The sequence below is a fragment of the Protopterus annectens genome, chromosome 3.part1, assembly GCF_019279795.1.
Source record: "Protopterus annectens isolate FY-2018-M chromosome 3.part1, PAN1.0, whole genome shotgun sequence".
NCBI classification, from domain to species: Eukaryota; Metazoa; Chordata; order Ceratodontiformes; family Protopteridae; genus Protopterus; species Protopterus annectens.
This window is the reverse complement of record NC_056732.1, coordinates 1862911431-1862937200: the sequence shown is the minus strand read 5'-3', so window position 1 is coordinate 1862937200 and position 25770 is coordinate 1862911431. Positions and strand designations below refer to the sequence as shown.

General features: G+C 41.2%; 1 protein-coding gene across 1 annotated transcript in view; it reads right to left on the bottom strand.

Annotated features, from left to right (window-relative positions):
- Nucleotides 1–376: 376 nt before the first annotated feature.
- LOC122797937 (zinc finger protein 271-like) overlaps nucleotides 377–25770 on the bottom strand; it is a 113972-nt gene continuing 88578 nt past the window's right edge. The window contains exon 2 of the mRNA XM_044066456.1: nucleotides 377–2714. Coding sequence (XP_043922391.1) covers nucleotides 463–2714 — 2252 coding nt within the window. The 3' untranslated portion in view covers nucleotides 377–462. The remainder of the gene's footprint in view (nucleotides 2715–25770) is intronic.

Below are 25770 nucleotides of genomic sequence, written 5' to 3'. Positions count from 1 at the left end.
AACACCATGACAGGAATGGACCCCATTCCTAAGTCAAAGTATGATTAAAGTTCATGAAATTAGTATTGTTTCATTCTTTGACATTAGCCAAAAATGCTCTTCGCAGCACACACAATGTTCCTAGTAAGGACTCCTTCTGCAATCCGTACGGTGTTACATGAATTGGTAACATATCTAAATACGACTGTAAATTCTTTTTTATAAGACCAGTTGCTCCTACTACTATTGGAACTGTCTGGGTATCTTTCTTCCACATGGCTGTCATTTCTGCCTGCAGATTCAGGTACTTTATGACTTTGTCTCTCTCTTTATGCAAGACACTGTAGTCACTGGGTGTGGTGATTTCAATGATCAATGCTACTTTTGTCTTCTTTTCTTGGACCACTATATCTGGTTTTCTAGCATCTATCTTTTGAACTGTTGGTATTGGGTGATCCCATGTGATATAAACTTCATAATTTTCTATGATTCTTTGTGGCTCATATTTTCATCCTTCTGTCCAATGTGAATCCTCTGATGAATGACCACACTGCTTCTGTATGCAAAACTCTTGTCACACATGGTGCATTTATATGACTTCTGCCCACTGTGGAGCTGCTGATGAATCATCACACTGTTTTTGTATGCAAAACTCTTGTCACACATGGTGCATTTATATGGTTTTTGCTCAGAGTGCATCCTTTGATGACGTATCAGTTGACTCTTCGTCAGAAGACTTTTGTCACACACACTGCATTTATATGGCTTCTGCCCACTGTGGAGCCTCTGATGAATCACCACACTGCTTTTGTATACAAAACTCTTGTCACATGTGGTGCATTTATATGGCTTCTGCCCAAAGTGCATCTTCTGATGAAGTGCCAGTCGGTTCTTCTCTATAAAACTCCTGTCACACATGGTACATTTATATGGTTTCTCCTCACTATGGGTATACTGGTGTCTCACTAAGTGAGTCTTGCGTACAAAACTCTTGTCACACTTTGAACATTTATATGGCTTCTGTCCACTGTGGGTATACTGATGCCTCATTAAGCACTTCTTTTGTGCAAAACTCTTGTCACACATGGTACATTTATATGGCTTCTGCCCACTGTGGAGCCTCTGATGAATCATCATACTGTTTTTGCATCCATAACTTTTGTCACACACAGTGCATTTGTATGGTTTCTGTCCAGAGTGCATCTTTTGATGAACTACTAGTTGACTCTTCCATACAAAACTCTTGTCACACATGGTGCATTTATATGGCTTCTGACCACTGTGAAGCCTCTGATGAATTATCACACTGTTTTTGCATCCAAAACTCTTGTTACACACTGTACATTTGTATGGTTTCTGCCCAGAGTGCATCTTTTGATGAAGTACCAGTTGACTCTTGGTGACAAAACTCTTGTCACACATGATGCATTTATATGGTTTCTGCCCTGTATGCTTCTTCTGATGAAGTTTCAGTTTGCTCTTCTGTATAAAACTCCTGTCACACATGGTACATTTAAATGGTTTTTGATCACTATGGATATACTGATGTCTCACCACATCAGTCTTAAGTACAAAACTCTTGTCACACATGGAACATTTATATGGCTTCTCCCCGGTGTGGTGCCACTGATGAGTCACCAAACTGCTTTTGTTTACAAAACTCTTGTCACACATGGTGCATTTATATGGCTTCTGCCCACAGTGTACCTGATGATTCAGCATGCTGCCTTTGTATACAAAACTCTTGTCACACGTGACACATTTGTATAGGTTCTGCCCTGTATGCATCTTCTGATGAAGTGCAAGTTGGTTCTTCCTTATAAAACTCTTGTCACACATGGAACATTTGTATGGCATTTGCCCAGTGTGGAGACCCTGATGAGTCACCAAACTGCTTTTGTATACAAAACTCTTATCACACATGGTGCATTTATAGATTTCCATGCTATTGTGGATCCTCTGATGTTGGACCAGATTTCCCTTTAGTGCAAAACTCTTGTCACATGTGGTACATTTGTATGGCTTCTGCCCTGTATGCATCTTCTGATGAAGTGCCAGTCGGTTCTTGTGTATAAAACTCCTGTCACACATGGTACATTTATATGTCTTCTGCTCACTGTGAATCTGATGATTCAACATATCGCCTTTGTATGAAAAACTCTTTTCACATGTGGTAGAGTTACATGGTGTTAGGCTAATATGGAGATGCTGATGAGACTTTTGCTGACAAACCTGGACATTCTGAAGTATTGCCATGTCATTATTCTGTGTAAAGCTTTTGTCACACATGGTAAAGGGATTTTGACCAGTATGACTGATCTTCTGCAGTGTTACATTTTTTCTATCTGAAAAACATTCGGCATTCATAACACCTTTATGCAAAGTCTGCCTAATGAGCGTTTGTTTATGTGTTGGGGAGATATTGTTTTGCCTTTCCCCACGGACACTCAGATGATCAGTTACACTGTTACTATAAAATGTTAAACTGTTGCTATGATTAAGCCAGCTGCCTGGCATTTCCTCTGCTTCAGTTTGTAAATGGTTTTCCAATTCAGTTTTCATGACAAAGTCCTCATTACTTTGCCCACAGTTTTCATGTCTGGCTTCAGTCTTCACTGGGTCTTGCCTTGTAATAAACATCTCATCAGGGAGAGCTCTGTCACATTCTGCATCCCAGAGTTTGACATAGGATGATGGCAGACCCTTGATGGTATTGAATTCGCCATTCCTGCTGACTTAAAATTAAAAAATAGTGTGTCAAAATATAATCAGCTGCGCAGAAGACTTTTCTTATAGCTGACATTCTAAAGCACTAGCTATTTAACATATCCACACAGACAAATCTTTCTAATGTCTAATCATAGTAAACAATAAAATGCTGTCACACAGAATTACAATAATTAATAGGTCTTTAACAAAAACCTGCTCTGCCCTCTCATTGCCTTAATGTTCCTTCTAGCTACATTTAAAATGTGTTAACTGGTCTGCAGTTTATTTTATCATTTTTTGTTTGAGTTTCCAACAATATATCTGATGTGCTTTGCATCTACATCTTCTACACAAATTATTACCCTAACTTTCCATAAAGGCATCATTGGTGTTCTCAGGCAAATGTTTAAAAAGGAACGCTCACCAAGGGAAAAAGGACATGTTAGATTAAACATAAACAAGATAAGAGAAATCAGAATTAGCCTAAATTTCAAATATTTAAATGCCAATATTTTATAACATGAAGGTTTTAAATGCTTCTTTCCATAAAACTTGGAACAAAACAGAACTAAAACAAAAAAGTATGTCATTCCATTTAATATAGTTTGGAAGCAGCAGACATTAAACAACTTGACTGTGAACTTTAAATGAGCTGCAAAATATTTATATAATTACCCTGACGGTGATTAAGCGGTAAAGTATATTTATTTGACATTGATATCACTAAGCATAACAAAAGAAAAGACCCAAACTCAGTGTTCTATTTTTAATGTATTAAATAAGTACAATCACTAAACAAAAGTCCATCATTTGAACATCAGCAATGTTTATTTAGCAACCATGCTCAAAGCTGCACACACTGGAAATGGATGCTGAGTGATTTAAACATGGAACAACTGGCTAAAGTACATACGAATCTTTCTCGTTCTCTCTAACTTCAATAAAGGCTGAAATGTTTCTGCTGGTACATCTGTAGATATGAGTACTCACTACAGACTGTGCAGGGACATGTGGAGCCTGGTTTACATAAGGACATGCCAGACATTTTGAAATGTCCAATGATGTGATGATGTGTGATGTACCTCTGACTATAACAGAATTCATAAATAACCCTGCCACATACACCTTATAATGTACATCTGTATATATGACTGCTCACTACAAACTGTGCAGGGACATGTGGAGCCTGGTTTATATAAAAACATGCCAGACATTTTGAAATGTCCAATGATGCGATGATGTGTGATGTACCTCTGACTGTAACAGTATTCATAAATAACCCTGGCACATACACCTTGTAACGTACATCTGTAGATATGAAGTATTCACTTCAGACTGTGCAGGGACATGTGGAGCCTGGTTTACAGAAAAACATGACAGACATTTTGAAATGTCCAATGATGTGATGATGTGTGATGTACCGCTGACTGTAACAGTATTCATAAATAACCTGCCACATACATCTCTAACGTACATCTGTAGATGTAAAGTACTCACTACAGACTGTGCAGGGACATGTGGTGCCTGGTTTGTATAAAGACATGCCAGACGTTTTGAAATGACAAATGATGTGATGGTGTGATGTACTTCTGACTGCAACAGAATTCATAAATTGCCCTGTAGAAGATGCTTTGTGATGCAGTAAGTACCACATACATCTTGTAACGTGGTACTGCTGCCCTGGGTTGGCTACTGGTGCTTAAAAACACAGACATCATCCCTGTAGAGCAACACACTCCTGTTTTTATGAAACAAGTGTTTTCCTAGCACACCCCTCCCACCACAGTGCTAGAAACTCAAAGTGTCCAGTCGTCTCTCAGTTTTTAACACCATGACCATCCCCTGTGGCTTGTGCTACAGGAAAACCCAGTCCCTGCTGATGCACAAACCCATCTTCTCCTAATTATCGCAACTGACTTCATTAAGTGGAAACAAGGAATTCTGACAATACAGTTGAATAGAATTGTTTTTATATTAGACAGCATATAATGCATACATTGTGACAGTAAATGGCAACTGTATCTTTACTTATGTAACCATCACCTCAGCAAAGCTGTTGTCTTGGTCCTTGTTGTAGCTGAAGAGTTTCTGCTGTCCAGGCTACTCACACTGTCTCTTTTCATAAGAATGGTTTTATTTATGCAAAAACACATAAAAACTAACAACAGCAACAAAATAAACTATATGCAGTGTCTATAACAATAAATACAATGCTAATCAATATTTCAATATTTTTCCAATAAATTATGCATTTTTTTCCTTGCAATCAACTGATGGGTTGTGTTATTTGTTCTCATTTTTATTGTACATATTTGTTTATTGCAAACAAATTTAGGTAATTGAATGAATTCACTATGAAAATATATAGTAGCTTTAACTTTCCAGTATATTGTTATAACTTAACCTTGCTATAGCTAAGATTGCCCATGAAAGAGGTATTCGATGACCAGGAATAACTTGGGGAATTGGTACAGTGAACAATATCACAGACTCCGTTATAATACAATTTTCATTCCACAAAGCTTTGCAAAAATATCTAAAATCAACCAAAAAAAGTTTAACCATCTTGCAATTAATGATCATATGAAACAAATCTGCTTCAGGTGTTAAGTCACAGCTTGTAGATTAATGCAACTTTACGCAGAGTTAAAAAAAAATCTACGTGAAAATGTCCAAGTAAAAAGTCTCCAATAAGGAGAGGATGTTGTTTTCCCTGTTGATTTTAAGCAAAGATTTTTATTTATAGCAGGAAATATGTATAGTTCTAAAATCACTTCTAATAATGTTATATATTTTTGAGATAAATGACATGTTCACCATGGAATCATTAATAATGATGGATGTGAAATCTAAAATTTTTGGTACAACATTGTTAGAAGGATCTAAAGTTAGTATAGTTTTATTATGAAGAAATTCTTTACATGTCTGAATGTCTAAACAACTGCAGTTCTGTAAACTAGATTTGGCTAATAAGAAATCAGCAGAATGCATTTTTTTAACAAAAATAAACTGGTTCCAATACAATAAGTTATTGTTTTTAAAATTTATCATTTTTTTCATCAAATGAGATTAAACATCCATTAGTAAAGGTTATTGGGAATACTGTTATTAATTGACTTTTGTTACATGTGTGTTTTAATACCAGCTTTCCTTAATTACTTTAAAAGGGGAATAAAAGTTTTTATTTTAGAAACCACGATAGATGAAAAGTCATTATCAATTCTGATATGCAAGTCCCTTATCTTTAAAGGAACAATGGACCATGCAGTTCTCAGGACCAAGTCTTTATCTTGACTTTAAAATGGTTTCACAATAATAGATCTTGACAGTACATGTTTTTATTAGGTGAAATGGTAGCTAGAGACCTTTGAGCTCTTTCAATACTGAAGGACAAACTTAAGGCAGATTTAAAATTTTTGAGATACATGATGTCAGAAAATTCACCATATTTTCACCATCCATCTGCTCTGGCACTCCATAAATTCTAATATTCCTACAGTCTTTGTTTTCAAAGTCATCATTTTTTAATCAGTTTTTTTGTTTTGTTGTAGTAAAAGTTCAATATTCTTCTCCCTTTCTGTTAGTTTGGAATGAATGTCAGAAACAGACTCTTATACAGCTGTTACCTACATCCTTTGTTGTTTAAGGACATAATTTGTCAGTTCTATTTGTTTTGTACAGTCCTTTTTGATCTTATCAATTTATTTATTTATTTAACATTTGTTAACTGGGAAAGTACGACTTGGAAGGAGTCAATTTTCAGTAGAGGCCCAGGGAGAAACGCTCCAGATGTATGTCTTTGTAACAGTGGAGGAAATCCACATGAACACAGGGAGGACATACAGACTCCACACAGAAGGCACCCCAGCTGAGAATCAAACTGGAGAACCTTTTGCTGGATGGCAACAACAGTACCACTGCACCACTGCACTGTCCATTTAAGATCAAGTTTATCTATTTTTCTCACAAGGTCCTGAACAGTAGAAAGTATATACTGTAGTTCTTATTCATGGTATTGTCTTGATGCACAGTTTTGGCAGAGTTCATCTTCTATGAGACATTTTCTTCAACTCATTTTTCATTAAAATTTGACAGGAATATATCAAACGACACTTGAATTTTACACCAAATAATCATTGAAACTTCCAGTTTTAGAATCCAAAACTTATAAGTGAAAACTGGTGTAAATGACAAAGAAATCCTGTCAACAATAAATGAACAGAGCAGAGCAGAATTTCTTTCCTGCCTTTAGCTTGCCATCTTGGACATGACCCACATGGTCTCATTTTCTTAAAGGTGCAAAGGTTCATGGATCTTTACTATGTTAATGACCACAAGGGCTATTTTAAGCCTAGCCATGCATCCTAAATCTCTGACAAGTTATTGTTCCTTGGATAAGTGTAAGGGGCTTGGGAAAAGAAACATTTACTAGCTGGGGCCTGGAGAAGTAACTACTTACAGGTTTGCCTGTGTCTATTAAAGACACAGGTACCAAACTACGGATAAGTTACACTTGGATTGGGTTCTGGAAGAACCCAGCTTCACGTGGAATTAGTACAATAGATTTATAGATACTTCAGAGTCATGCCCTTTTATTATTGTTAGTGCCCACTACCTAAGGCTGCACAGCCTTTCTCCAGGAGGGCCACACCAGTCAATTCTGGAGTAAGTGTGTGGCTACTCATCCAGTAATTGGGGTTATGTTTCAAGGAAGATAGTGAGTTGTGCTGTTTAACATGCAGGGGAAGTATATTGTAAAGGTTAAGGAAGCACTGGGTTATAAAAACCTGCCTTCTAGCATCTTATTTATCTGCTGGTAAAGAATTTCATTGTTGGTTTTAGTGTTGGAAAGCCATTGGATTTATTGAGATACTGGTAGTCCTGGACAATCTCTTCTCTAATGGCATGGTAAGCAAGGCAGAGATGGACCCCAAAAAGTCTGTAAAACACTGACTAAAGAGACAGAGCCTCCAACCTCCCCTAACATATCACTGACCTTCTCAAACACATACCTCTCTCCCCCCTCCATACCTTCTTCTATATATTCCTCACTAATTCATCAATCACAGAACTTCATTTCTATCTTGCCTCACACTAATCTTCTTCACTATCTTTAACAAAGGCTTTCCTTTCCACTAGACAATCTCTCTCTCTTTATTCATTCTTTCACAATTGTATCAGCCCAACCGGGCACCCAGTAATCATTACCACTTACTACTTGAGAGCTTAACCATCGCCTATATTCTCTTTATATAAAAAATTATTTTACAGTGTGTCTATTTTACAGTGCAACTAAAAAAGTTTTTATATTAATCTGGTACAAAAGATTTACTTTAATGTATATTTAGCAGAATGCTACCTCCAGAACTATCTTTGTATAACTTTCATGAAACATTCATTTAAAATCTGTGTATTGCAGAGTGCAACTAAGTTGAATGTTGAACTCTTGATACACCTGTGTTATAACCTTATAAATGCTTCGGCTTTAATAGATGTTTTGCACACACTATATGTAACCATGGACATTTTCTTCCTTGGCCACTACTGAAAAGGAATTTTAATTCCCAGTTGGTCTTTCCCCAGTAAACAAATGTAAAGACTGTAAATAAATACACACATAAACCTCTCACAGCAACTCAAGGACATTTTTTGTCAGGAATCCTTTTTTCCCCAACTGATATTAATGAGATACATTCCAAAGGGGTATTATACATAATAATTAGTCTGATCAATGCGGAGTATAAGGAAGTGATTACCTCCACAGACCTTGATCATATTCCTTTGGCAATCAGTTGTACTAAATTAAAAGGTTTCCTGTCCTGACAACTGTTGCCACATGATGATCAAAACAGGGAGGTATCAACCCCCCCAGGTTCCTGACCACATTTCATTTTGCAGTGGTATGCTGTCTACACAGTATGAAGGGGGTGGGCCTTAATACCAAAAGTGATACTATATTTTAGCCTTTAGTCCGAGTCTGTATTTACTGCACTAAGATTACTAGGGAGAGCTCATTCTGGAATGTTTGGATGTCACAGGATAACTTAACATTACACAGTATGAAAAGGGAGGGGCTTAATGCCAGAAGTGAAACTGTATGTCTAGTATTTAGTCTGAGTCTGTATTTACTACACTAAGATTACTAGGGAGAGCTCATTCTGGAATGGTTGGATGTCACAGGATAACTTAACATTACATAGTATGAAAAGGGAGAGGCGTAATGCCAGAAGTGAAACTGTATGTCTAGTATTTAGTCTGAGTCTGTATTTACTACACTAAGAGATTACTAGGGAGAGCTCATTCTGGAATGTTTGGATGTCACAGGATAACAACACTAGATGGGTTACAAACTGGCTAAAGGACAGAACCCATAAAGTCAAAATCGCTGGAGCCATGTCAGACTCAAAGCCAGTCACAAGTGGTGTCCCACAGGGATCTGTCCTGGGACCCCTCTTGTTCGGCATTTATTTCTCAGATGTTAAAGCAAACATGGGAGGGATGTGGCTGACAAAGTTTGCAGATGACTGCAAACTAGGCGCCATAGTCGATACACCAGCTGACACATACATCCTACAAAAAGGCCTCACAGAAACGGACAACTGGTGCCGGAGTCATGGCCTTAAACTAAATGCCAAAAAATGTATAGTCATCCCCTTTGGGAAAAACAAAGTACCCACAAACTATCACAGACAGTAACCCACTGAGTACGGAAAAAGTAATCAGAGACCTAGGGACCCAAGTCGACAGCGACCTCTCATTTGACACCCACATTGCCAAAGTGGTTAGAAAGACATTCTACCTTGCACACCTTATCATGAAGGGATTCATATCCAGATCCAAGGAGGTCATTGTACCCCTATACTCCTCCCTCATCAGACCCATGATTGAGTACAATGCCCCATTTGGTATGTACCTCACCCAGCACTTGCAGCAGCTGGAGAGACCACAAAAGTACCTCACCAAGAGGATCAAGGGTCTCCAACATATGTCTTATTCTGCCAGACTAAAGAAACTCCAGCTCTATTCAGTAGCATACCGCCTGCTCAGAGGTGATCTGTGCCTGACGTACAAGGCCATGTCCAATCAGGAACTGATGGACATGCTCCACCTCAAAAAATCCAAATCCATCAGAACCACGAGAGCTAAAGACTTAAACCTCGGCACAAGTATGAATAGGACATGCTGGAGGGATAGATTCATAACCCAGAGGCTTCCCATGCTCTGGAACAGAATCCCAGTTCATGTTAGGCAGAGCCCCTCACTGACTCTTTCAAGAGAAATCTTGATGAGTGGATGGGAGATCATAAGTTTACCCCAGGGGTCACCTCTGTGTCACTACTAGACAGGGGCACAGTAAACTAATTATATTATATAAGGGGACCTTCACTGTGTCACTACTAGACAGAGGCACAGAATTCTAAACCTTTTCTGTACATGTTTGTACCATTTCATGGGGTGGCGAAAGCCACATCACTATGGCTAGGCTTACAAATACCCCAGGGCAGATAGCCTAGTACTAAACTATGAAACTTTGAAACATTACACAGTATGAAAAGGGAGGGGCTTAATGCCAGAAGTGAAACTGTACGTCTAGTATTTAGTCTGAGTCTGTATTTACTACACTAAGATTACTAGGGAGAGTTCATTCTGGAATGCTTGGATGTCACAGGATAACTTAACAGCACCCCCCATTTACTTACAGACATCTGTAGACTTTTGTTAGCCAGATGTCAGTCAAAAAGGAGAACTCACAATGCCTGGCCTTGAAGGACACAGTGGCTCACTTTCCTGCTTTCTAACGAGGTGCCTGCAACTCTTTGCTGTATGTGTTCTGTCTTTCAAACAGCTTGCTGACTGTAGTAATCATTATCTACTGACCATCTATACCCAATTCCCCCCACTGCTTTTATTGTCTGAAACATGTAAGCTTTGGTGATGTACTGTCCTCCTCTCTTATAAATATGCTATCAACTTTTACCGTGAGGGAAAATTAATCTCAGGTGATCTGTTTTTTTGTCCTTTCTTGAATACTCAGTTTTTCTTTTTTTTTTTATGTGAGGAACAAGTAATCCAAAGTGATCTACAATCCCTCTGGTCTAATTCCCCTTTTACATCAAACATTACTCTCCAAGAACCTATTGTCCCTCACCCCCTGATGACCTCATCCTACTTTTACTGCATGAAACGGGTGATTTACTGCACCTGTTCGGATTGCCTTTCGCTTTGTCTTAAGGTCATGGAACATCAAATTTAAGGATTCAGTAACCACGTAATGCATGGACCAAACACCCGTTCCTTATACATATCTTAACCTACAAGCAAGAGAAGGAAATGGCCATTTCTTAAGTGGAGGACAATAATACTTTTTTTTTTTATTTTAATACTAAATTATTCAGCCATAGTGATGTCATGCTTGTTACTGGACGCCCAGACATTGTGATGACAGTACAGTTTTGTACCTACCATAAATGTAGATGTTCGAGTGTTGACACTGCTGCAGTCATCACACTTGGGTTATCTGCCATTAGGCGGTCCCGCAGTCGGCCTGAGTTCCAAAGTCTTGGCCCAGCGTCGGTTGCAGTCGCTTCTTCCCTGACGTCAGAGTGACAGGGGTATTAAAAGAGGCAGCAGACGCCATTTTCTTCAGTTTTTCTTGCCACAGATGTCAGGTGCCCCCAAACAGGAAGGCAATACATAATCTTATGCAAACATACCTTAGTAGGAAAACAACAGTAATAGTTGTAAGCAAATACACCATATAGAAATACATCAAATTGATAGTATACAAATATAAATAAAACCCTTGTATGAAGAGGGGATGGAGGGAGGGTAACCTGGACTGCAGCAGTGTCAACACTCGAACATCTACATTTATGGTAGGTACAAAACTGTACTATGTTCATCGTGTTACACTGCTGCAGTCATCACACTTGGGTTGAATCCCAAAGCTATGTCTGGGTGGCTGATACTAAACCGGGTTAGGAGAAGCTAGTATACCCTGTAGAACTGCAGTGGCAAAGCCAGCTCTGGTTTTTGAGTATAATGGTAAGTGGTAGTGCTTGGTAAAGGTGTGCACTGAACTCCAAGTTGCAGCCTCCAAAATGTCATTGGTTGGTACCCCTCTGAGAAAGGCTGCTGAAGTTGCTGTAGCCCTGGTGGAATGGGACCTAATTTTAACAGGTACAGGTTTCCCATGGTGAGTGTAGCAGTAGCGGATACAATGTGCTATCCATTTAGAAATAGTTTGTTTTGAAATAGCCTTTCCTTGTGAACCTGCAGCATAGGATACAAAGAGTTGGTCAGATTTTCTGAAAGTCTTTGACTTATACAAATAGAAACGTAATTGTCTATGAATGTCCAAAGAGTGAAGGAGCCTTTCTCCTTTATTCTGGGGGTTTGGATAAAAAGTGGGTAAATGAATGGTCTGATTCAGAGCCACACTGGATACTACCTTTGGCATAAAGGAAGGGTTAGTTCGTAAGGAAACTCTGTCTTGATGAAAAATGATGAAGGGCTCCACTGCCATTAGAGCCTGTAGCTCTGAAACCCTTCGTGCTGAGGTAATTGCCAGCAGCAAGGCTGTTTTCCAGTACAAATATTGTAGATCTGCTGAGAAAGCTGGTTCGAAAGGAGGCAGTGTTAGTTTTTCCAAAACACAGTTGAGGTCCCAAGTTGGAGTTGGAGGTCTTCTGGGCGGTCTTATATTCTTAGCCCCTCTGAGGTACTGCCTTAGTAAAGGATGTGAAAATATGGGAGGATCCGTATTGTAATCGGCTGAAATGGCTGAAGTATGGATCTTAATGGAAGAAAAGGAAAGGCCTTTGTGCAGCATCTCAGTTAAATATTGCAGTATTTGAGGGATATTTGGGATTAAAGGATTTTGGCCTTTAGCCTGGTTCCAAGCGCAGAATCTTTTCCATTTGTCTGAGTAGGTTTTCCTGGTGCTGGGCCTTCTGGCCTCCAAAATGACATCCATGACATCCTTAGAGAGAAGTGTTGATTGATTATTTAAGTTATTTTCCATGCAGCCAAATTTAAAGCCCTAAGCTGACCGTGAAGGATCTGAATGTTTTGTCAAGTCAGCAGGAGTGGAAATTGAGTTAAAATCCATGGAGGGCTTTGTGCCATGTTCCTTAATATTGGGTACCAGTGTTGGCGTGGCCAGTCTGGAGCAATTAGGATCATTTGTGGCCTCTCTGATCTGGCATTCAATAACACCTTTGCCAGTAGAGGTAGTGGAGGGAAGGCATAGACTGTTAATGTTTTTCAACTGAATGATAGGGCGTCCACTTTCCAAGCTAGTAAGTGGTATGTCCTTGTGCAAAATTTTTGTAGTTGGTAGTTTTGGGGGGAGGCAAATAGATCTATGTCTGGCCTTCCCCATTTTTGAGTTATCATTGTGAATACTTGTGGATCTAGTCTCCATTCGTGAGGATCCATGATATTTCTGCTTAGCTCGTCTGCCAATGTGTTTTCTTTTCCTGGCAGGAATTGTGCTTGTAGCTGGACATGGTAAGTCAGTGCTGTGTTCCATAAGGACAGTGCTTGTCTGCATAAGAGGTAGGGATGTGTTCCCCCTTGTTTGTTTATGTACCACATTACTGTGGTGTTGTCCGTCTTTATTAGCAGTTGTCCTGGACGTAAGAGGTCCTTGAAAGCTGTCGGGACATTTTGCACAGCTAGCATCTCATTTTGATTGATGTGCAGATGCATTTGTTCTGCAGACCATTTGCCCTGTATGTACTGTCCTGCTATGTGTGCTCCCCAGGCGTAGTCCAATGAGTCTGTTGTTATTGTCTGCTTTGCTGTGGGTAAGGCAAAAGGCTGACCCTTGTTGAGGTGACATGCTTGAGCCCAGCATAGAAACTCCTTTTGAAGGCAGGGAATAAGTGGTATTGTTGTTTCCAAGCTGTGGCTGTGTTGAGTCCATACGCTTTTCAGGTACCATTGTAATTTCCTCATATGCAGTTTGGCATATGGAATTAGTAGTATGCAGGATGCCATGAACCCCAGGGCCTGCAGGATTTTCCTTGCAGGGAACTGGGTTAATGTTGCCATCATACTGAAATATTGAGTCAGTTGTTTTTGCTTGTCTGGCGTGAGATAAGCCATCTGGGCTGTTGTATTTAAGCTGGCACCCAGGAATATTATCTCTTGTGAGGTCACTAGTTTTGATTTCTTTTCGTTTACTGTGTACCCCAAGCAACTTAGTATTTTTCTTACAAAAGCCAGATGTTTTAAAAGAATGTCCTTGCTTTCTGCTTCAATAAGGCAGTCGTCCAGATATGGATATATATGAATTCCTCTTTGTCTGCAGTATGCAATTACTGTTTCCAGGCATTTCGTGAATACTCTGGGCGCAGTAGATAAGCCAAAGGGCAGTGCAGAGAATTGGTAATGCGCTGTGCCTGCAATAAATCGGAGGTATCTTCTGCAACTTTGTCCGATTGGGACATGCAGGTATGCCTCCTTGAGGTCCAGCGTTACTAGCCAAGCTTTCTTGCCCAGCATGAGAAGAAGCTGCTGAAGAGTGAGCATCTTGAATTTGGGGACCTCCAGATATGTGTTTAGATTTGAGAGGTCTAAAATGGGTCTCCAGGCTTTGTCCTTTCGTAGAACCAGAAATAGTCTTGAGTAAAATCCTTGTCCTTGCTCCTGTGTAGGTACCTCTTGAATGGCTCTCATTTCCGTGAGAGCTGCTATGTCTTTGTGCCTCTGCCCATTGATTTGGTGGCAGATTTGGCATTCCTCTCATCCTTGATAAAGTGTGAAAGTGGAATCTGTAGCCTTGAGATACAATATTTAGAACCCATTTGTCTTTTGTAGTGATGTGCCAGTTTCTTGAAAATAGTGCTAGTTTTCCGCCCAACGGTGCTGCCAGAGCAGCTTTGCATGGCAGACGGAGTGGAAAGTCATCGTGATTGTTTTCTGAAAGGTTGAGATCTATCTTCTCCCCCTCTTTGAGTTGCAGCTGGCCATTGTCTAGGTCTGTAGGAGCCTTGTGGCTGACCTCTGCCCCTAGGACGTCTGTATTTACCTCTCTGTGGTCTGTCTGAAGCAGGAAATGACCAGTTTTTAGTTGGCCAATTTCTGTTGAAACGAGGAGGTTGCACTTGCAAAAAATCATTGACTGTCTGCATAGATTTAGCCTTTTCCTCCATTTTCTTTAAAACTTCCTCAGCTTTAACACCAAATAAAACATCCTTCTGTAAAGGAGCATCCAATAATTTAGCTTTAACATGTTCTGGTAAAGTTTGCTCTTTTAACCAAGCATGTCTCCGTATAACCAACCCTGTGACAGCTGCTCTACAAGAAGCTTCCAATGAATCAAATCCACATTGCAAAGTATGCTTTCCCACTTGTTCTGCTGCATGCAACAAATCCTGCATTTCCTTAAAATCAGGTTGTTCTGAATGAATGAGCATTTTCTGTTTTAATTGAGACATCAAATATTGCTGGTACTTCAGCATGTGAAACTGACAATTCAAAGCTCTTATAGCTAAAGTGGCAGAAGTATACACTTTTTTCCCCCATCTGTCTAGTGCTCTTGAATCTCTTTCCGAAGGAACTAGATTTTTAACAATAGAAGCCTTAACCCCTTTTGTGGCCCTAGGAAATGGTTTCTGGGTCTGCAACAGGGCTTTTATATAAAAATTTATGAGAGTCAGGAACCCTGTAATACCTGTCTGGTTTAGCTGGTGCAGGAGGCAATGAATCTGTGTTAAGGCTAGATTCTGAATAAACATCATCCAAAATGTCTAAAACAGGAGGGATAGCAAGAGGTCTGTGCTGAGGTAGAAGAAGGAACTCACGGAGTCTTTCCTTTGAATCTGAGTAATCTTGGCCTTCCCAGTGGAAATGTTCCCTCATGGTGTGCAAAGTTTCCCCAAAGGAGTAGTCTTCTGGTGGAGATGCTGAGGGTATAGACTCTTCAGCATCAGAATCTTCGTAAGGAGGAAAGGAGTAATCATGTTCCTCAGAGGAAGCTGAGGAAATAGACACTTGATCTGAGGAAGGGTAGCCTTCCTCCTGTCTAGGCCTTTTGTCTGGACGGGGATGGGAGCCCCTGATGAGGGTAATTAAATCTTCAGCCATCTTAAGCATTTGATTCTTAGGCATAGGGCCCTGTACAGGAGTCTGCTGAACAGGCTTCCTTACCTTTAAAGGGGTCTTTAATTTAGCATAGGACTTAATGGTAAGTGTAGTCGGTCTAAAGACGCCTTCAGTAACCGAAGGCCTGTCTACAACCTCGGATTCCCCTTCGGGACTGGTGTCCGCTGGGCCTAAAGGTACAGGATCCTGAGGCCCAGCAATCTCGGTCTGGGAGGTCATCTGTAGTTCCAAATCTGCAGTCATCAGGGGCTGCGTAGGCACCTCGCTGAAAACCGGAGAACCGGCGACTTGCCTAGCAGAGGCCTCGGTATCTGGTCTGGACCTCGGCTACCTGTCTTTATCTTTGCGTTTTTTGTGGATTCCAGTCATTGGTTGCTCCGATGGCATGTTGTAATTAAACTTTCTACCAAAATAATGTCGGGCGAATTCTGACTGACACTTAATAGTACGTTTGTTAAACCTAGAACAAAACCGACAACCAGTGACGTTGTGGTCTGGGCCTAGGCAAGGAATACAGTAAGAATGAAAATCCTTATGAGGTATTTGCTTCCCACAAGAAATGCAATTATTAACTTTGTCTGACATCGGTCTGAGGCAAGAAAAGTTTCCCCAACGGGGTACTTAGCTTTATAGACTTCGGTCTGAAATTCGATTGGAAAATCTCAGGAGTTGGCCGACCGGCACTTGCGAACTGCTTCTGCTTCTGGCACCACGCAGCAAGAAAGACTGAAGAAAATGGCGTTGGCTGCTTCTTTTATACCCCTGTCGCTCTGACGTCAGGGAAGAAGCGACTGCAACAGACGCCGGACCAAGACTTTGGAACTCAGGCCGACTGCGGGACCGCCTGACGGCAGATAACCCAAGTGTGATGATTGCAGCAGAGTAACACAATGAATATCTGTTTGTTATAGGAAGCCCAGCCATAGTGATGTCCTACTTGTTATTGGAAGCACAGCCATGGTGATGGCCTGCTTGTTACTGAAAGCCCAGCCAAAGTGATGTCCTGCTTCTTATAGGAAGCCAAGCCATAGTGATGCCCTGCTTGTTATAGGAAGCCCAGCCATAGTGATGCCATGCTTGTTACTGGAAGCCAACCCGTAGTGATGCCCTGCTTGGTATAGGAAGCCCAGCCATAGTGATGCCCTGCTTGGTATAGGAAGCCCAGCCATAGTGATGCCCTGCTTGTTATTGGAAGCCCAGCCATAGTTATGCCCTGCTTGGTATAGGAAGCCCAGCCATAGTGAGGCCCTGCTTGGTATTGGAAGCCCAGCCATAGTGATGTCCTGCTTCTTATTGGAAGCAGAGCCATAGTGATGCCCTGCTTGGTATTGGAAGCCCAGCCATAGTGATGCCCTGCTTGTTACTGGGAGCCCAGCCATAGTGATGCCCTGCTTGGTATAGGAAGCCCAACCACAGTGACCGGGAGCACAGCCATAGTGATGCCCTGCTTGTTATTGGAAGCCCAGCCATAGTGATGCCCTGCCTGGTATAGGAAGCCCAACCACAGTGACCGGGAGCCCAGCCATAGTGATGCCCTGCTTGTTACTGGGAGCCCAGCCATAGTGATGCCCTGCTTGGTATAGGAAGCCCAACCACAGTGACCGGGAGCCCAGCCATAGTTATGCCCTGCTTGTTATTAGGAGCCCAGCCATAGTGATGCCCTGCTTGTTATTGGAAGCCCAGCCATAGTGATGCCCTGCTTGTTATTGGAAGCCCAGCCATACTGATGCCCTGCTTGTTATTGGAAGCCCAGCCATAGTGATGCCCTGCTTGTTACTGGAAGCCCAGCCATAGTGATGTCCTGCTTGGTATTGGAAGCCCAGCCATAGTGATGCCCTGCTTGTTATTGGAAGCCCAGCCATAGTGATGCCCTGCTTGGTATTGGAAGCCCAGCCATACTGATGCCCTGCTTGTTATTGGAAGCCCAGCCATAGTGATGCCCTGCTTGTTATTGGAAGCCCAGCCATAGTGATGCCCTGCTTGGTATAGGAAGCCCAGCCATAGTGATGCCCTGCTTGGTATAGGAAGCCTAGCCACAGTGATGCCCTGCTTGGTATAGGAAGCCCAGCCATAGTGATGCCCTGCTTGTTATTGGAAGCCCAGCCATAGTGATGCCCTGCTTGTTATTGGAAGCCCAGCCATAGTGATGCCCTGCTTGTTTTATTTATTTTATTTTACATTTATTGACCAGGCTAGTCTAACTGGATACATGTCCATTTTCAGTAGAGGCCCGGGGAGATAAGCTCCAAAGAAGTAAAAATATAATCACATAATACAAAGATTAATTTGTATGTTAAACATTTCAAGAAAAAAAAACAGGGAATAATCACAGTGGTCGTTTGTTCATAGCATAGTGCTAATTATACAAATACACTTAATACAATACAAATGTAGTTGCAATACAACATATAAAAAGATAGCAGCTGAGTTAGATAATATATTAGTAAACAGATTGACATAAAGAAGGAAAACAGAAACGTAGGGGCTGTAATAATCAGTATAAGAGTTAAAAACTAGTCTGCTTAAAGAAATTAAGAGGATGTAAGTAACAAAAAAATATATCTAGAAAGTTGTTATTGGGAGCCCAGCCATAGTGATGCCCTGCTTGGTATTGGGAGCCCAGCCATAGTGATGCCCTGCTTGGTATTGGAAGCCCAGCCATAGTGATGCCCTGCTTGGTATTGGAAGCCCAGCCATAGTGATGCCCTGCTTGTTACTGGAAGCCCAGCCACAGTGATGCCCTGCTTGGTATTGGAAGCCCAACCATAGTGATGCCCTGCTTGGTATTGGGAGCCCAGCCATAGTGATGCCCTGCTTGTTACTGGAAGCCCAGCCATAGTGATGCCCTGCTTGGTACTGGAAGCCCAGCCATAGTGATGCCCTGCTTGGTACTGGAAGCCAACTTATTTTTTGTAAAATGTCAGATTAATGGTTCTGGCATGACCTTAACATACATACCTAACAATTTGTTTGTGGGGGCTTCAGCTAATTGAATACCCATTAAGTGAATTCCTTCCATTCAAATGTCATTTAAACCACTTTGTGACCTTAAGGGGATTTCTTTTTTAAAGGAGCAAGCTCACCTTCACCATCATTTGGGAGATACCCTCACACTCCTGGACTTAAATATATTTGCTCAGAGGTCACAAAATAATGAAGAAAAGGTTTAGTATCAAAGGTCCAAGCATTAGTCTGTTGAAAATGCAGGCTCTTGAGTTGGAAACATTGAAATCCACAACACATATCAGGTGCAACATGATCTGCCCTTGACGAAACCAAACTGGGTTGGATCCAGTGTCTGGAGGTTTACTATATCTGTATTGATCATTTCCATGGCAATTATTTCCATGGCTTAGAGGAATGACGGTTTCTGTTCTCCACTCATGAAGCACAAAGCCTGTTTGAAGGCTACAGTTAAAGAGTAATTCCCGAGGCCCTGATAGGTCATGTTTCGTGCTATTTAGAAGGCATTCTGGGATACTGTCCAAGAGAGAGCATTAAGGACCCGTTCCCTAGAAATAGTAGAGGGTGTTATATTTGACAGTGTTTCCTGAGAGAAGTTTGAGAGGGAGAGTGGGTAAAGTTGGAGCTGAATTTATCAGCCAGGAGGTTTACTATAGCTTTTGGCTCTAATTATATAAATTTATTCATATATTCATTAACTGTTACTAGGTTAATTACCCTGGGGTCTTTCTGAACCTAGCCAAGTTTTCCCAAAAGAATAATGATGTCTTGCATCCAAACAGGACATTGAGGGCCAGGCTTTATAAGTTACCTCTGTCCATAAGGGACATGGGTGCCAGGCCCGGTGTAAATTTCCTGTTCCCCATCTACTTGTCTAGGTTGTGCTTAAACTAGGTAAGAGATGAACTCAGCTTCACACAGCTAGGAAGCCTATTTGATAGGAGGGGCAGTCTCTAGGACACATGTCTCTCTCTCTCCAGCATGTTCCATTTATGTCACAGACAAAATTCAGGTCCCCAGACCTTGTATTTCTGGTACTCTAAGACTTTGCAGATGCCTGTAAGCTAGGCATAGATCACCCCTCAGCAATCTATAGCAGACTGAGTACACGGAAAGGGATTTATGCTGCTCTGTATAAGTCAGGTTTGTTATGCTTTGTATTCTTTTTGCACGGAACCTTTGAGGTCACTCTAGTTGCTGCATAGCCTGATCAGGTACATACCAAAGGCAGAGCTGTACTCTATGATTGGTTTGATAAGGACAGAGTACAACCCTTACTTAAAAGTTGTGCAACAGAAGAGGATTTCCTTACTATTGATGTCAAATGGTGGTCGAAGGTAAAGCTACTATCTACATGCGTACCTAGATCCCCGATTACTGGGTTGACTCTTAGGATTGTATTATGAAAATGGTAATTAGCTGGGATGGTTGATTTCCCAAAGGGGACAATTATGCATTTCTTAGCACTGAGTTTAAGAACATGGCTTTGGCACCATTTATTAGTCAAGAGATGGACCTTGAAGAATGCAAATGTTTTGCAGGGAAGTTAATCATAAACCTTCAGCACTTGCTTCCATTTCACAGAAATAGATGCCAAAAAGGAGCGGGCCAATACTGAACCTTGGGGGACTCTGCTAGTGAATGTCCTCTTGGTGGAGATGACCTCACCTATTTTGACCGCCTGGGTCATATCAGTGAGCCAGCTGGCTATCCAGTGGTGAAAAAAGGATTTAAACCCAATTTAGTGAGCTTGTATATAATGCCCGAGTGTGGTATTGTATCCAAAGCCTTGGCCAGGTCGAGGTAAGCTATGTGCAGTCTTACCTTCATCTAATGCTTTGGTGACCCTCTCAAAAAGTCCACCAGATTTAATAGACAAGACCTTCCAGTAGCAAAGCCAAACTGTGATGGTTCCAGTGTTTGCAGGTTCCCTTTGTCCTCATTTATCATGTCCATGATGATTCTTTCCAGGCCTTACATATGAGGCTGGTAAGACTTATAGGTCTTTAGGTACCTGGATCAATGGTTGGACCTCTTTTGTGCAAGGAAATGGCTGTAGCCTTTTTCCATTCAAACCTGACTGAAGGCTGCAGTTGATAAGTGATTCAAGTGGAGCAGAGAGGTCAAGTTTACGCCATTTATTAAACATCCTGGGATGTTATCATGACCCATCAATGCAGTGTTTTTGGCCTTGGAAAGTGCATTGATGACCTGTTCTCTAGTAATTTTTGGGGAGATTGTGTTATGTGGTATTTCCTTTGGATTATCAGGTGAGTGGGGGGAGAAATTTGAGCTGACCTAACAGCCAAAAGGTTGGCAATGGTGTCCTGTTCAGTGTGGGTGATGCCATTTACAATACGTTATGTGCATTTCCTCTGAGGTCACGGACATGGCTGTAGAAAGCTTTGTGGTCCCCTTTACCGAGAAGCTATATTTTCTTCAACCTTTGAAGTATTACTTAACTCCCTTAGCTGCCTGTTTAGATGGCTCTTTGTATGCATGGCTTTATTCCTCCTACATTTGGCCAAGATTTTTTTTCTTTTGTTGTATATTTGACTGATAGTTGGATTGTTTTTTGGGTTTGTCTTACTCTTAATACAAGTGGGCACATCTCAGACTACACAGTGATCAATTTGGCTGTATAGAATTTTTTTTAAATAGCTCAGTGTATTCTATGATGTTAACTGGGTCTTGGGGGTGGGTGCTTGGAATTTAGCCAAGGTGGTGCTTAATAGAGATAGATTAGCCTTGGAACAGTACCTACAGGTTTTTGCTTTTGCTGGATCCCTTGATTTAGTTTTTATTTCAAGTAATACTACCTTATTGTCAGATCGGATGAGTAAAGATATTACATTGGGTGAGGAACATTGGCACCCCATGTTTGTGAGTACAAGGTCAAGGATGTTTACTCCCCTGGTAGGAGAATGGATCAACTGTTCCAAGATTTTAGTATTAAAAATTAGGAATCACTGGCCCTGTGCATTAGAAGTGGTACAGGATTCCCATTTTGTAGAGGGGTAGTTGAGATCCCCGTGAGTATTGTATTTGGTTGAACGGTAAGGGACTCTAGTACATTTAGATAGGTATTATGGGTTTCCTGGGACATGGAGGGGGGACCTATATGTTGCAAGGTTATGGTACAGCACCCTGCTGATGGTGAGTTGCACATGTATGAGTTCTAGTGGTTCATACACTAGTCTGGATGTGAGATTAGTCTTAATGTAGAGGACACTCCTCCCCTTTAGTTTCCTCCTGTGCAGTAGCCGGTCTAAAGGTGTGAAAAGCATTATAATATTGCATTGCTGGGGTATTCTCAGTGAAACAACAGTTCCAAGGCAGTGTAGAAGCAGAACCACGTAGTCAGGATAAATAAATGAATGAATAACTTTTAATCCAAGTACACAGAATGCAGACAGTATTCTTGCCACAATCACAAACAGTCAAAGTTGAGCGCACTTTCACTTTGTAAAATACAAAGCTTCATCAGGGGTATTCTCAGTGACTTTAAACCATGTCTCTGTTACTATCCAGATGTCTACACTCTCCATGGAGGAAGGCTTGCAAGGTGTGGAGTACATTTTTAAGTCTTCTAGCATTGAGCAGTACCCACCTTCAGTTATTCCTTCATAGGTCCAGTTAAGATGGTAGGTTTATTAATTTGGCATTGCCTAAAAAGGCACTATGGGGTTGAAAATGTCTTTGCCAATATCCAAAAGCCTAGATGGGACAAGTGCAGACCAATCCAGGCCAAGCAGCACGTCAACCATGTCCTCCCAGGCTGTCAAATATTGTACCCCCCTGGACTGATACCAGACGCTAAGCCAATTGTTAAAATCAATCATTTTTTGCTGGTAACTTGACATCATCCTTGGAGAGGGTAATATGCTGCTCAGTGCTAGGCTCATACCTGCCTGAGACGCTTAATCAGCAAGCCCAATCATGTCTCACTTCTTGTAGTCAAGGGAGGTGCATCTCTAATCATTAACACCCACATGGACTATGACAGAGTCATACTAGTACCTGTGATCCAATGACCTGAGTGTCTGTGTGACTGACAGATTCTAGCCCCAGAAAGGCAGCTAACTGTGAATCTCCCCTTACTCAGTCTGGTGAAAAGAACATCGGTGTGCCTCACTACAGAATCACCAATAATAAGAAAATTATGTGTTTGTTGGTTTGCGTTGAGGTCTTAACAGCGGAGGCACTGGATACAGTGTTACTATGTGTAACTGTGAGTGGTGTTTTAAGAGAGAGTTTATGTGATGGCTGAGGACCCTTTCTTTGATTGTACCATGCAGGAGGTCTTAGTATTTCTTGAAGGTTACCTGTAAATGCAGCAGCATAAATAGTTTTATGTGTCGGGTCTTTACCCTGTATAGTAGGGACTGAGCTAGTGTCACTGACATCCCCTACAGATTAGTTTTGGTTGTATGAGAGACTTTGTCCTCCAGAATTTAAGTGTATTTACACCTCTCACATACAATATCTGTTTTATTAAGAATAAGTAGGTTATTGGTGTACATGAGACAATTGCTATAATGCCTCAGAATACCCATCTTAACCAGACTGGCCACAGAGAGAGGCAGGAAGTGCAAATCCATAGCCAGTGATCTACTAGGGAGGAACATGTAAATACTGAACAAGTCGATAAGATAAGCAACCTGATGAGCAATGCTCAGCTATGATCAAACATGATGCTCTAGTAGTTAAAAATGAATTTTGACAGTAATGCTGTAAGAGTACAGGCCACAGACTAGAACACAGACACTTAGAATAACAGACACAATAAGCCTTCATAAGGAATTCCCAGCTCAGAAGGGTGGAGGGTACCTTCTCAGAGTGTAGACCACAAACCTTCCTAATGTAAAATAACTAGTTTGGTGTCAAGTGCTTAAACCAGAATTAAGGACTTTCAGAATAACAGACACTATAAGACTTCAACCAGCAATTTCCAGCTTAGAAGGGCAGAGGCTATCCTCTTGTCCCACAAGAGTGCAGACCACAAACCTTCTTAATGTAAAATAACTGACCTGAAGCCCAAGTGCTTAAACCAGAACTAGGTAATTTTAGAACAACAGACAAAATAAGCTTAAAACCAGAAATTCCTATCTTAGAGGGATGTAAGCTACCTCTCCAGCCAGTAGACCACAAGCCTTCCTTATGCAAGACAATTAGTTTGAATCCCAAGTGCTTAAATCAAAACTAAGAGGCTTAGAATAACACTTACAATTTAATCAGGTTACTAACAAGCAGTAATCAATGCAGCAGAATAAACACAACTGAACAATTTTAAGAACAAGCAGCAAAAAGCAAAACAAAGTAATAAAGTAAGAAGCACAGATACAGTAAAAGAAGATGAATAAAGTGCAAGTATTAAGTAAGTGAGAAGGAAGGAAACGGAAGATAATTGAAGTTTTCAATTTTAAGACACTAAGGGGGGCTTTCACAACTGATCCCTCTATACTCGGTAGAATGCACTAATAAGATGGGACTTGGAGGAGTATCCACCATCAGACTTATAGTAGAGGTGGGCAACTCAAAAGCCACCAGCTTTGACAGTACAACAACAGATGGGTGGGTGGATAGGAAAATGCAAACAGATATCAGCAGTAGTCAGGCAGACACAGCATCAAGCAAGTCAAACAAGCACTCCACCTAAATAAAGATGCCTCCAAATATTTGTAGTTAAATGAAGAATGCTATTTTACAGCTCTACAACTAATTATCTGGATGTTATTCACTTTCTGGAACGGAATTATTTTCCAACTTTAACTGACACTAGCCAAGACCTCTTAAAACTCCAACAGAGCAAAACACTTAAAATAAAACAAATATAATACAAGAAAAGATAAAATAGAAAAGACGTACCTCCCTTGACTACATGAAAAGAAACATGGAGGAGCTCTCTGATCTTGCAGCCCAGGCAGGTATGACCCTAGCCCCGAGTAGCATCCTGCCATCACCCAGAATGACACCACAGTACAAGGACAAAATGATTGACTTTAACAATTGGCTAAGCTTCTGGTGTCATTCTAAGGGAATCCAGTATCTGTCGGCCTGGGATGACATGAACGACAGACCATGCTGCTTTGCCAGAGATGGCCTGCACCTGTCACCCTTGGGATTCCGGATACTGGCAAAGGCTCTTGCCACCCCTATAGTGCCTTTTTTAGGCAAGGTTCAAATGGCAAATTCACCACTGTAACAGGTACAAGCAAGCAAAATCTGAGGGTAATGCTACTCAATGCTAGAAGTCTAAACCTCAAAATGCACTCACTCAAGGCACTCCTTAAAATGGAGAACACTGACATCTGTACAGTGACAGAGACCTGGTTCAAAGCTCCAGAGAGCACCCCTGCATTACCAGGCTATAATTCATACCACACCTTTCGGCCACCAAACCCGGACCGAAACACTAAAGGTGGAGGCGTGTCCATATTCATTAAGGACATCCACACCTCCAAGCTAGTTGCTCAGCATAATGATTCCGATATTATCCAAGTTCAACTAACTCTGGGCAAAACCACAATCCAAATTGTAGCCCACTACAGACCCCCCACCATGCCCCAGGATTCCCACTCCTCTTTTCTTGATACACTAGAAAATATTAAGGTACAACCCAACACTCTAATAATGGGGGATTTCAACTATCCTACCTTTAACTGGGAAAACTACTCATGTACCAACTCTTTTGCTCAACGTTTTCTGGAAATCATAAATTCCAATGCCTTGGATCAACTTATCCACACCCCCCACCAGGGGCAGCAATATCCTAGACCTGGTCATCACCAACATGGGTGACCGATGTTCAACACCAGAGGTCAGCTCCTCGTTGGTCTGATCCGACCACAAGCTAATCACCCTAGACATCCACATCCCGCTCCCACCTCCCATTAGGAAAACAACCCCAAAAAATTTCTCCAAAGCCAACTTCACGCTTCTTGGCAAACTTCACGACACCCATGCAGATGGACAACAGAGGTACGACTGCTGAATCCTACACAA